The sequence below is a fragment of the Mandrillus leucophaeus genome, unplaced genomic scaffold (genome assembly GCF_000951045.1).
Source record: "Mandrillus leucophaeus isolate KB7577 unplaced genomic scaffold, Mleu.le_1.0 Scaffold622, whole genome shotgun sequence".
Classification (NCBI taxonomy): domain Eukaryota; kingdom Metazoa; phylum Chordata; class Mammalia; order Primates; family Cercopithecidae; genus Mandrillus; species Mandrillus leucophaeus.
Genome location: NW_012106720.1, coordinates 488,644 through 502,017, shown reverse-complemented (window position 1 = coordinate 502,017; position 13,374 = coordinate 488,644). Strand labels below are relative to the sequence as shown.

The 13,374-nt window shown below is 38.6% G+C and overlaps 1 protein-coding gene across 1 annotated transcript in view; it reads left to right on the top strand.

Annotated features, from left to right (window-relative positions):
- Window positions 1–13,031, top strand: part of IPO7 (importin 7) — a 63,690-nt gene extending 50,659 nt beyond the window's left edge. Inside the window, exons 17-25 of the mRNA XM_012000225.1 lie at window positions 144–210; window positions 295–420; window positions 1,503–1,600; window positions 2,840–2,935; window positions 4,062–4,282; window positions 4,376–4,581; window positions 6,497–6,703; window positions 8,113–8,229; window positions 10,890–13,031. Of these exons, the coding sequence (XP_011855615.1) occupies window positions 144–210; window positions 295–420; window positions 1,503–1,600; window positions 2,840–2,935; window positions 4,062–4,282; window positions 4,376–4,581; window positions 6,497–6,703; window positions 8,113–8,229; window positions 10,890–10,987 (1,236 nt within the window). The 3' untranslated portion in view covers window positions 10,988–13,031. The remainder of the gene's footprint in view (window positions 1–143; window positions 211–294; window positions 421–1,502; window positions 1,601–2,839; window positions 2,936–4,061; window positions 4,283–4,375; window positions 4,582–6,496; window positions 6,704–8,112; window positions 8,230–10,889) is intronic.
- Window positions 13,032–13,374: the final 343 nt, after the last annotated feature.

The following is a 13,374-nucleotide window of genomic DNA, read 5'->3' as shown; positions in this document are numbered from 1 at the left end:
AAAAAAAAAAAAAAAAAACAAAGACTTAATTTTTTCACAATATTGACTTTACATTTAAGTGTACTGAATTATAGTATATGTTATCTTACTAAGCCATTTAGTGGGCTGTAACTGCATATGATTTTTTTTTTCTTCTCTTTTAGATAACCCAACAGCTTGAGGGAATCTGCTTGCAGGTCATTGGTACTGTTTTACAACAGCATGTCTTAGGTATTATACCTCTGATTGTGCTAAGAATTTAGTGCTGTTTCACATGAGCAAGCATTTGCCTAATGACTTAGTATTCTCTTTTAGAATTCTATGAGGAGATCTTCTCTTTAGCGCATAGTTTGACATGTCAACAAGTGTCTCCACAGATGTGGCAGCTACTACCCCTTGTATTTGAAGTCTTTCAGCAAGATGGCTTTGATTACTTTACAGGTGAGTCAAATCAGCATGGAAATACTGAGGGGTTTCCCTGCTTTGATTTATTTGTAGCTTATCATTTGAACGTACACTTTTTTTTTTTTTTTTTTTGAGACGGTGTTTCGCTCTTGTTGCCAAGGCTGGAGTGCAATGGCGCAATCTCGGCTCACTGCAACCTATGCCTCCTGGGTTCAAGTGATTCTCCTGCCTCAGCCTCCAAGTAGCTGGGATTACAGGCATGTACCACCATGCCCGGCTAATTTTGTATTTTTAGTAGAGACAGAGTTTCTCCATATTGGTCAGGCTGATCTCAAACTCCCGACCTGAGGTGATCCTCCTGCCTCAGCCTCCCGAAGTGCTGGGATTAAAGGCTTGAGCCACTGTGCCTAGCCCGAACGTACACTTTTGAGTGTTCAGACTGCTTCACTGTTCGGAAGAGTTATCAATAGAAGTTAATGCTCAGTGGTGACGCATGGTATTGATTTCTGCTATATAATTTAGTTATTATAGGTTTATTCTTTGTTAATACACATACATATCCACATACCCCCTCATAATCTTCTCCATATAAATGTAAAAATGTGTCTATAATTTTTATGTTTAACTAAGTACAAAGAAAATCACTTTCATAATAGGATCATTTCTGCATTTAAGTATAAATGAATATATTTTAATTAAAACTGAATGTTAAGCCCAGGCTTAGTGGATCACGCCTATAATCCCAGCACTTTGGGAAGGCAGGAAAGCACTTCATTCCAGAAGTTCTTAACCAGCCTGGGCTATTAGACCCTATCTCTAAAAACGCTTTTAAATTAATCAGGCGAGATGGAGTGTGCCTGTAGTCCTAGCTACCTGGGAGGCTAAGGTGGGAGGATCACCTGAGTCCAGGGTTTGGGGTTACAGTGAGTTTTAATCACACCACTGCACTCTATCCTGGGCAACAGAGTGAGAGTGTCCACCCCTCCCCCCAAAAAAAGGTGAATGTTAGAGACAAAATGATCTCATAGATTTGCCTTTTTCTAAGGAAATTTTTCAAAAACAAAGATAAAGCATTTGTGTTACTAAAGATGTATAACTGATGTTTTTCATTAATACAGATATGATGCCCCTCCTTCATAATTATGTAACAGTTGATACAGACACACTTCTGTCTGACACCAAGTATCTTGAAATGATATACAGTATGTGCAAAAAGGTAGGTCATTTTTATATATCAGATTTCATGAGGCTTCTGCTATAAAATGTATGAAATTGTGAGGACTCATGTGATACCACATTGTAGTAATAAACATGTAAACATAGATCTGACAGAATTAAGGGCTTTAAAAGTTAAAAGTCATTGGTCCCTAGATGCCACAGCTTTGATAAATATATGTCTTTTGTGTGCCCTCTGACACTTGGAATTTGTTTTTGAATTTTAGAGTGCCCGGAGTTTAACTAACATGGTCTTATGGAATCAAAAGAAGGAAAGAGTCAAGAATTTGAGAGATTTTTGAAAGGATTAGGAATGGATAGAGATGTTTTATAAAGGAAAAGGTTAGCAGCTGTAGGTTTACAACAAGCAATAGGGAATGAATGTCCCCCTTCAGTCTGGTTGGGGAAACAAATAAACTGCAGTCCATCAGCATCAAAGTCAGTGTAATTGGTAGTATTTTAATTTCTAGCAATGTCTGTTGTAGGTCGTTAGAAAATGATTTGCTCCATGAAGTTTCTAGATTTCTTTCACTCATCTCTTTCCCTTCTGAACACGAAGTCACACATAATCATCTAGTTATGTTAGTCATTGTTTACTGCCAATTATATTATTAATATTAATATTCTGGGAATAGAGATATACCTATACTATCTACATTTCTATTCCTGAACACTTATTCATAATATTTATAGTCATCTAGTTTTCACTAGCTTTTAAGTCCATGTTTGTTTCTTATCTGGAGTTCGTAGGGCCACATTTGCCCTCAAAAGGCTGCCTCTTCCTCCCTCCATTCCTTCCTCCCCTACTGTTTTTTTTTTGTTATTGTTATTGTTGTTTTCTTTTTCAAAGAGAAAAGAGTTTCCTAGAAACTACTCCTAGAAAGTAATTCTTTACAGGAGAAAGGTTAGGTGTTTTAGCTACCACCTGTGTATGAGAAGTTAGTGGTTGTCAACTTGCTGTAATCAGGAATGGCACTACAGGATAGGTACTTTGATCACAAAAACAAAGGGCCAGAGGGCTAGACTATGAAAGATAGGAGGCAGACAGCTACAGATCCTCACAGCTATCCAGATCCTTTAGACTTTCATCTGTGCAATGAACATTGCAGTTATTCGTATTAATTAGGATACTTCAGGTAATACTCAGAGCCTGTACACAGGGTAGGAAATTGTTTCCTTGATTTAGATATCTGATTTAAAGGATAAAGCCTTACTGCAGTTTATATTCTGTGTTGATCAGGTTCTTACAGGGGTTGCAGGAGAAGATGCAGAGTGTCATGCAGCAAAATTGTTAGAGGTCATCATTCTGCAGTGCAAAGGGCGTGGCATTGACCAGGTCAGTGAGGCTAATAATGATTTGTAGTTCAGAGGGGTAATCTTTTCCTTTCACTTTCTTCATTTTTTGGCGTTTGTTGCATATTCTGTATGTTTTTGTTTATTGAGACATCTAGACAATATTTTTAGTTTAAAATTTAATATATAACAATCATCATATGTTTAATACATAGGAATTGGACTAAGTTTTATGGCTACTTTGTTATCATGAAAGATAAATTTTGGCTTAAGATTTTTTGGATAGCTTTAGTAATTAAATTTCCATGGTCAGTTTTTTTTTTTTTTTTTGAGACCTCTCGCTGTGTCGCCCAGGCTGGAGTGCAGTGGTGCAATCTCAGCTCACTGCAACCTCTGCCTCCGGGTTCAAGCAGTTCTCTGCCTCAGCCTTCAGAGTAGCTGGGATTACAGGCGCCTGCCACCATGCCTGGCTAATTTTTTATATTTTTAGTAGAGATGGGGTTTCGCCATTTTGACCAGGCTAGTCTCAAACTCCTGACCTCAAGTGTTCTGCCTGCCCCAGACTCCCAAAGTGCTGGGATTACAGGTGTGAGCCACATCACGCGGCCCATGGTCAGTTTTAATAGGAACATTGTGAAGGCATGATTGATATTGTCGTGAGCTTTTTAAAATTTATTTATTTATTTTATATATATTTTTTGAGATGGATTCTCTCTCTGTCGCCCAGGCTGGAGTGCAGTGGCATGATCTTGGCTCACTGCAAGCTCCACTCCCCAGGTTCACGCATTCTCCTTCCTCAGCCTCCCAAGTAGCCGGGACTACAGTCGCCGACCACCGCGCCCAACTAATTTTTTGTATTTTCAGTAGAGATGGGGTTTCACCATATTAGCCAGGATGGTCTCCATCTCCTGACCTTGTGATCCGCCCGCCTTAGCCTCCCAAAGTAGTGGGATTACAGGCGCTCGGCCCGTCGTGAGCTTTTAATAGCTCCATGAAGACTAGTAGGCTTTCTCTAAAATTAGATTTCTCAGTACAGTGCCTCAGCAATAAATATTGGTCATGTAATGCTATAATAGGGTTAATTGAGGCAACAAAGAAGTTAATATTTTTAGAATAGTTTGCATGCTATTAATTATAGTCTTAGAATATCTTGCTATCTTTTTTTGTAGTGCATTCCCTTATTCGTGGAAGCAGCCTTAGAAAGACTGACAAGAGAGGTTAAAACAAGTGAACTTCGAACTATGTGTCTGCAAGTTGCAATTGCAGCTTTGTATTATAATCCACACCTACTACTCAATACCTTAGAAAATCTTCGTTTCCCTAATAATGTTGAACCAGTTACAAATCATTTTATTACACAGTGGCTTAATGATGTTGACTGTTTCTTGGGGTAAGTGACACATATTGCAATTTTACTACATTTGCTTTGCGAGGAACTCTGCTTATTTAAGAAAAGAAAACAGAATTTTTTCTTTCTTTTAAGGCTTCATGACAGAAAGATGTGTGTTCTCGGACTCTGTGCTCTTATTGATATGGAACAGATACCTCAGGTTTTAAATCAGGTTTCTGGACAGATTTTGCCAGCTTTTATCCTTTTATTTAATGGATTGAAAAGAGCATATGCCTGCCATGCAGAACACGAGAATGACAGTGATGATGATGATGAAGCTGAAGATGATGATGAAACCGGTAAGGGATTTTCAGTGGAAGAAGACAAAACGTATCTACTCAGAAATATAACCGGACTGGGCCAGGCGCAGTGGCTCATGCCTGTAATCCCAGCATTTTGGGAGGCCGAGGCAGGTGGATTACAAGGTCAGGAGTTCGAGACCAGCCTGGCCAGTATGGTGAAACCCCGCCTCTACTAAAAATACAAAAATTAGCTGGGTGCAGTGGTGGGCACTTGTAGTCCCAGCTACTTGGGAGGCTGAGGCAGGAGAATCACTTGAACCCATGAGGCAGAGGTTGCAGTGAGCCAAGATTGCATGCATCACTGCACTCCAGCCTGGGCAACAGAGCGAGACTCTGTCTCAGATTTAAAAAAAAAAAAAAAGAAGAAAAAGAAAAAAAGAAACATCACTAGCCCTTCTCCCAAGTATGTATGTGGGATCATACCCAAATGCTTTCATTCACAGAAAAGACTTCCTATCTTCTAACTAGAGTGATGTAATCAGGAACTTCAGCTGTATCACCAACATGTAGAGCAGTTCAAATCATTATAGTATGCAATCAACAAAGATTTGTTAATTTTACACATTCTCAGCACTGTAGATACAAAGATGAATGAGATGTCATGTGATTCTTCAAAAGTTTTCTACCCGACTGTGGGAAAGTATTACAAAGCCAAATAATTCTGTATATAATAATAGAGTTCTCACAAAAGTGCTGAGTCCACTTAAGAGTGAGAGATTATAGCTCCCTTTTTTATAAAGTGACATGAGCCTTTTTTGTAAGTTTTTGTAAGGTGGCATGAGTCTGTAGTCCCAGCTACTTGGGACTCTGAGGTATCAGATTTGCTTGAGCCCAGGAGTTTGATTCCAGCCTGGGCAACATAGTGAAACCCCATTTCTTTTTGTTTTGTTTTGTTTTGTTTTTGAGACAGAGTTTTGCTCCTGTTGCCCAGGCTGGAGTGCAATGGCACGATCTTGGCTCACTGCAACCTCTGCCTCCTGGGTTCAAGCGATTCTCCTGCCTCAGCCCCCCAAATACCTGGTATTATAGGTGCGTGCCGCCATGCCAGTCTTATTTTTGTATTTTTAGTAGAGACGGGATTTCACTATGTTGCCCAGGCTGGTCTCGAACTCCTGACCTCGTGATCTGCCCATCTCGGCCTTCCAAAGTGCTGGGATTACAGGCTTGAGCCACCGCGCCCGGCCGAAACCCCATTTCTTAAAAAAAGTTGTGGGGATTACATGAGGGAATCCTTGACACTTAACATAGGGCTTAGCAGATGGCACTGAATTAACAGTATTAACAAAGGTACACACATCATTATATTTACTATTAGAAGATTTATGGGGTTTTCATTTTATTTTTAAGCTACTAAGGATTTATGGTCTTAATGTTGACTAAATTTATTGGAGACATCCATCCTATCGTATATTAATTCTAAAACCTAAGCATACCTATTTTACGAGTATGTTTTAAGAGAGAGATTATCACTCTATGTTAATTAAATGTTGATAAATACATTTTATCTATAAGATGGTACACTATCAGTGTATAAATTGATAAAATATTAAGATAAATTATTGTAAGGGTTTCAACATAAGCTATTGCCATTTTTGTCTTTTATCATTTACTAAGCCTTTTAAAAACATCTTATAAAAGGTTTGGTGGGTGTAACGGTAGTGTGTTCATAATATGCAGTCCTTTTTCAGATGTCTAGTATCAAGAATACATTAAATCAAGGTTGGTTTTCTTGGACTCCTATGGGAATTTTCATTTCTGTTCATTGTTGAACATGTATTTAAACCCCAATTCCTGGAGCTTTCTCTTGTCAGTTGTGACTTGTAATTTACTGACAGTGATTGAGATGATTGTCAATTTGCTGAGTAACAAAAGATCTCATTGTTATGAAAGTACTTATATTATGACTTGGCAGAGGAACTGGGGAGTGATGAAGATGATATTGATGAAGATGGGCAAGAATATTTGGAGATTCTGGCTAAGCAGGCTGGTGAGGATGGAGATGATGAAGATTGGGAAGAAGATGATGCTGAAGAGACTGCTCTGGAAGGCTATTCCACAATCATTGATGATGAAGATAACCCTGTTGATGAGTATCAGATATTTAAAGCTATCTTTCAAAGTTAGTCAACTTATTACATGTGGATCCATTTCACTGAACAAATCTGTTGTAGTTTCTGCCCTTTAAAAGAAGAGTTTGGAGGATGTCAAACCCAGACTAGAAAAGGCTTGTAAGGCAAAGTAACCAAAATTATTTCTAAGGTTGCCATAGTTTCTGAGTATTCTTTATTCATCCTGTTATTTTACATTTAGATTGTAATTTTGAAAGATTATAGGAAAATAATGTAGTTCAAAAAAGTATACAGTGACAGTACCTCTTTGCTACTTCTGATTCCCAGTCTCCCAGCTTTCCTCAGAAGCAACCACTCTTACATGTATACCTGTTTGTTGTATGTTACTATTTGTGTGTATCTTTTTTCCCTGCCCAAACCTATACTTACCTGTTAGAGTATATTAACATTTATGGCATCTGATCTTATAATTCTTTTTTTCCTATATTCTATGATATGTTAACTAATATAATCTATTATTACTAAATTAACACCTTTGGCATGATCAAATTTTTAGCTTTAAACAACTTACTTAACCTTGAGGTTTTTGAATTGTATATGCCTAGGATTCTGGAGCCATATACACTGTTAAATATTCCAGGAAAAGTCCACTATTCCTGTAATGTGTCAGTGTATGTGGCTTCAGAATACTAGGTTCTAGTTGCTTTTTATCATCATTTACTTGGATTTCAACAAGGCATAGCATCTATGTTTTACCATCCACGTCAAGAAATTAAATTTCCCCTGTATTTGAAACATCCTTTCCTCTCAGAGTTAATTGCTGTTATAAATCATTTCCTATGCATTGGGAACTGATGACTATATTCTTTGATATAATACATTATCTGATAACCAAGGATTTGAGTCTTCTAAGCCCATGACAAGGCAGTTTTGATGCAAGGTTGCAGAAGCACAAAGTGCTGGTTTCTGAGCTACATGGCAACAAGAACTGATTGAGGTGCCTAACTTGTGTCTGTGTCTTGTACTTGGTAGACAAACACCACATATTATTCGCTAAAGGATGGTTCCTAACACAGGGCCCATGTACCAGAGTAGCCTTGATGATTTTCAAGTTGCTTTAGCTCTGAATCTTTTAAGATGGTTGGGTTAGCTTTATTCCTGAAGTCTCCCTAGTTTGTTACTTAACTATATAAGAACTAGTTAGGCTCTGAATCCTTATTTGCTAGAGAGATGGATCGTAAGAATGATTAGAGTTTTTGGAGGCATAAAGATAAGCTGTAATTAATTTTTATTCCTATATCGTTTCACAAATACAGTAATTTTAAAAATTATTGGGAGAATATAAAATAGATCAGAATTTCAGTATTGGCTCGGGATGGAGTAGGAGGAGTAGAATAGAACAGAGCTACCAAACCTCTCTTATTCATGTTGTTTTTCCCTTGTTTTTGTTTTTTGATAGCTATTCAAAATCGTAATCCTGTGTGGTATCAGGCACTGACTCACGGTCTTAATGAAGAACAAAGAAAACAGTTACAGGACATAGCAACTCTGGCTGATCAAAGAAGAGCAGCCCATGGTATGTTAATTAACCGTAACTTCTCTTTAATTAGTGACTTTTATAGCTTTAAAATTTTACAGGTTTTAAATTTTATATCATTTAAGATGATATAAAAGGTATAGTTGTTGCAGGTGATAGGAATTTAATCTAAGGGATTTAATATAGGATAACTGATAACTTAATTTTGGCTTTGGCTACAGTTTGCCTTTTTTTTTTTTTTTTTTTTTTTTTTAAGATGGCACTTTGCTCTGTCGCCCAGGCTGGAGTGCAGTGTCAGCTCACTGCAACCTCCGCCTCCTGGGTTCACGCCATTCTCCTGCTTCAGCCTCCCAAGTAGCTGGGACTACAGGCACCCGCCACTACACCCAGCTAATTTTTTGTATTTTTAGTAGAGACGGGGTTTTGCCGTGTTAGCTATATGATACTGATCCCCTGACCTTGTGATCCGCCTGCCTTGGCCTCCCAAAGTGCTGAGATTACAGGTGTGAGCCACCACGCCCAGCCCCAGTTTGCTTATTTGTAAGTATAGTTGGGCCAGGCGTGGTGGCTCATGCCTGTAATTCCAGCACTTTGGGAGGCCACGGTGGGTGGACTGCCTGAGCTCAGGAGTTTGAGACCAGGCTGGGCAACATGACAAAACTCTGTCTCTACTAAAATACAAAAAATTCGCCGGGCATGGTGGCACATGCCTATATTCCCAGCTACTCAGGAGGCTGAGGCAGGAGAATTGCTTGAACCTAGGAGGCAGAGGTTGCAGTGAGTTGAGATTGCACCACTGTACTCCATTCTAGGCAATAGAGCGAGACTCCATCTCCAAAAAAACAAAAACAAAACTAGAGAACGCAGCCAGACGTGGTGGCGCATGCTTGTAATCCCAGCTACTTGGGAGGCTGGGGCAGGCAAGTCCTTGAATCCAGGAGGCAGAGATTGCAGTGAGCTGAGATCACACCATTGCACTCCAGCCTGGGTCACAAGAGCAAAACTCAGTCTCAAAAAAAAAAAAAAAAAGTACTTTCAGTATGCAATAACTTTAGCTCATGGTGATGGTTAGATAATAGAAAATTCTGTTAAAAATGTAAACACCTAAGCCGAGCGCAGTGGCTGAAACCTGTAATCCCAGCACTTTGGGAGGCTGAGGTGGGTGGATCACCTGAGGTTGAGAGTTCAAGACTAGCCTGGCCAATGTGGAGAAACCCTGTCTCTACTGAAAATCCAAAATTTGGCCAGGCATGGTGGCTCATGCCTGTAATACCAGCACTTTGGGAGGCCAAGGGAGGAGGGTCGCTTGAGTTTGGAAGTTGAAGTTCAGCCTGGGCAACATAGTGAGTCATCATCATCTCTACAAAAAATAAACAAAATTAGCCAGGCATGGTGGTGCATGCCTGTAGTCCCAGCTACTTGGGAGGCTGAGGCTGGAGGATCACTTGAACCTGGGAGGTGTAGGTTACAATGAGCCATTATTGTGCCACTGTACTCTAGCCTGGGTGCCAGAGTGAGACCCCGTCTGCAAAAACGTAAAAACTTAGGAAGTTAGATAGCTCCCAGACGTGTCTTTTCATCTTCAGATGTTTCTGTGTGGTGTGAAATTTTTAAAAGTACATTTTAGGCCAGGCGCAGTGGCTCATGCCTATAATCCCAGCACTTTGGGAGACTGAGGCTGGCGGATCACTTGAAGTCAGGAGTTCGAGACCAACCTGGCCAACATATAGTGAAACCCCATCTCTACTAAAAAACACAAAAATTAGCTGAACGTGGTGGCATGCACCTGTAGTCCCAGCTACTTGGGAAGCTGAGGCAGGAGAATCGCTCGAACCTGGGAGGCAGAGATTGCAGTGAGCCAACTTCGTGCCACTGCACTCCAGCCTGGGAGACAGAGCGAGACTCTGTCTCTAAAAAAATAAAAACAAAAATAAGAGTACATTTTAGGTTATACACCACTGTTAATGCACAACAATTATCTATAGATGTTATTTTTTATAAACTAAAAAAATTATTTTGTTAATTTATTTTTTTTGAGACAGAGTTCACTCTGTCACCCAGGCTGGAGTGCAGTGGTGCAATCTCAGCTCACTGCCACCTCCATCTCCCGATTTCAAGTGATTCTCGTGCCTCAGCTTTCTGAGTAGCTGAGATTACAGGTGCACACCACCACACCCAACTAATTTTTGTATTTTTAGTAGAGACGAGGTTTTACTATGTTGGCCAGGCTGGTCTCGAAAACTCCTGACTCCTGAGGTGGATGGATCACTCACTTGAGGTTAGGAGTTCTAGATCAACCTGGCCAACATGGTGAAACCCTGCCTCTACTAAAAATACAAAAAATTACCTGGGCGTGATGGCTTGCACCTGGGAGGTAGAGGTTAAAGTGAACCAAGATTGTGCCACTGCACTCCAGCCTGGGCAACAGAGCCAGACTTCGCCTCAAAAAAAAAAAAAAAAAAGATTTTTTTCTTAACAATGGGAAATGAAAATTGGCTAAGAAGTCTACAGCATACAATAAAAGAGATTTTATTCTCTACATAATGCATGCTCCCTTGCCCCTATACATTGGAGAAAACATGAACTTTGGAACTTCCTGGCCACTTACGATGGTTAAGCTACTGGCTTGTTTAATGTTTTGTCAGTTTCTCCCCAAGTTAGTAGATGATTGAATGCCCTATTAAAATTTTGTTTTCTAGAATCCAAAATGATTGAGAAGCATGGAGGATACAAATTCAGTGCTCCAGTTGTGCCAAGTTCTTTCAATTTTGGAGGCCCAGCACCAGGGATGAATTGAGTTATCTCTTTCTTTCCTGCTGTGTGATTGTAGTGAAGAGCTTGTGTTCCTCCTAGTAGTGGTTCCAGAACTGGTTCATGTTATCTATTCTAAACTAATGATCAATAGATGGACAAAAGAAACAACAACCCCAGGAGATGGGACCTGATCATGCAACCTGGCACTGGAAAAGAAATCAGCAGGATTTTGGGGGTGGGGGGGTTGGGAGGTACCTTAGGGGGTGTATTTTTTGAAGAAAGTAAGATCCTGACTCTGAAGCTTCAAAGTGACACTGTGGAAATCTGAAACAAGAGGGGATGTCATGAAGGCAGCTTTTCTTTTTCTGAGGAAAAAATAGGCATGGGCTACAGGACTATTTAAAATGTCTCATTTACAGTATAAAACTCAAAGGTAGATGTAATTTTTACACCTATGAGTATTTGTCCAATTTCTGTCTCTTCCTCACCATTGGGTATCTATTCTTTATATGTAAATAAGATAAGGTCATCTGATAGCCTTATTCAGTCTTCATCATTTTCATTCATCATTGTTCCTATGTAGATTATTGGACATTTATTGTAGCACTACATAACTGATTATAAAAATCTGTAAATGAATTAGCACTTTCATATTGAAACAAGCCTGCTAGCCTATGTATAAAATAGCAAAATGTTTGCTGTTTATAAAAAGATGTAATGGGGTGGGGGGTAGGGGTAATTTCAAGTTATTAATTTAAAAATGAACTAGCAATTTTGTACCTGGTGACTTTGTGGTGCACTCACCTCTGATAGTGACTTGAATTCGGTATGTAAAAAGGGTTAATGGTATTTCATTGCTGCTAAAAATGACAACTCCCTCTGTGTCCTGTTTTTCTTAAAGCTGTCAGTGTACAAGTGGGTATTTGAATACCAGACCTTGCTGTAAAAAATAAGAAAGGTGGTATCTAGAGCATGTAAATTGGATATAAAGTTCTTCTCTTAAAGAGTTGATCTAAGAGTATGGCTAAACATCTATATATGCAATCTATTAAAATAACTTAATTCGGCTATTATGTCTTGATTTGATTGCAGTTTTTTCCTAATTATAACAAATTTTTCCTCATTGGCCTGTTTTTAATCCTGTGCCTAGAAAGAGTACAAAATGCGCACTTGAAAAAATGGATATTTAACACTTACCCACTCCCCCTTCCCCAACTCTTCTACCCCTCTTGTTGATTGTGGTATCTGATCTTGACTAGATAGGCTGAAGGCACATGGTTCCCTCCAAAAACCACTATTGATACCACTGCAAAAACAAGCCAGCAAAAAGATAGTGTAGAGAGGTTGGCTTGCTTCCCTCTCTTCCTAACTGCATGTTGAAAAATAAGCCTTTATTGATCTTAAACATCTGTCAGATGAGTCATACATTGGGTTATTTTTTATATACATGTATACACAGAATATTTCAAATTGAAAGCAGCATCTTAATGGATTCAAAACTATTACAAGCTGTTGTCTAAAACAGATGATAAAATTTATAACTGTAAAAACAAATGCACATATTGATATTTAAAATGCATAATTAAGAAAACCCATTGGTGTTGTGTTTTTCTTGTATACCAATAATTAAGCCATTACTGTTGGCACTGTTTGGTTTTCTATTTTAACACTGAAGGAGTGAAAGTATTTCCTATATTTATGAATTTACTACTAAAATCTTGGCAAAAAAAGAAAAAAATTGTCTAAAATGTGTGGGTGAAAACTGTTAATCAAGTGTGTTTCTACTCCCCCACCGCCGCCCCCTGAAAGTTGGACACCAACTGTATACCCTAGGTTGCTTAAAGGGATTTCACTATTATATAAAGTCAATAAAAATGAAGTAGTTGTATATATGCAACATTGTGTACAGAGGGGAAATAATGAATAGTATTAAAGAAACATTCTCGTCTTCCTTTACCTTTAATCCCCTAATACCTAGTCTACTTTTTAAATTTTCAGACTTCACTGCTTTTTGAATTCATAATTCTAATTTTCACATTATTGTTAATGGAAAATCATATCTAATAAAGGTTTTAGTTATTCCCATGCACAGTATGAAAATTCTCGTTTGCTGAGGTTTTGTTTCCAGAAAATGTATTTGAGAACATGTTTTATTGTCTCCTGTGTCATATAATCCAAACTAATCTCCATTTACAGACTTCAACTTGAAATTGGACCTTATTAAGCTATTTAAATAGTGTTCAAATGATAGTTTCTAATGCATCAAATATATACCTCAGTTTTCATGATTTCCTTTAACATTATAGTTTGGTATAGATCAAGAATCTCAACATGTATCAGTTTCTAGATGAGGTTGCAGAATATTTGGAAAATTTTTTGAATGTATTTACAATATTATCTTGTAATTAGCTGCATAGGGACTTGTCTTTT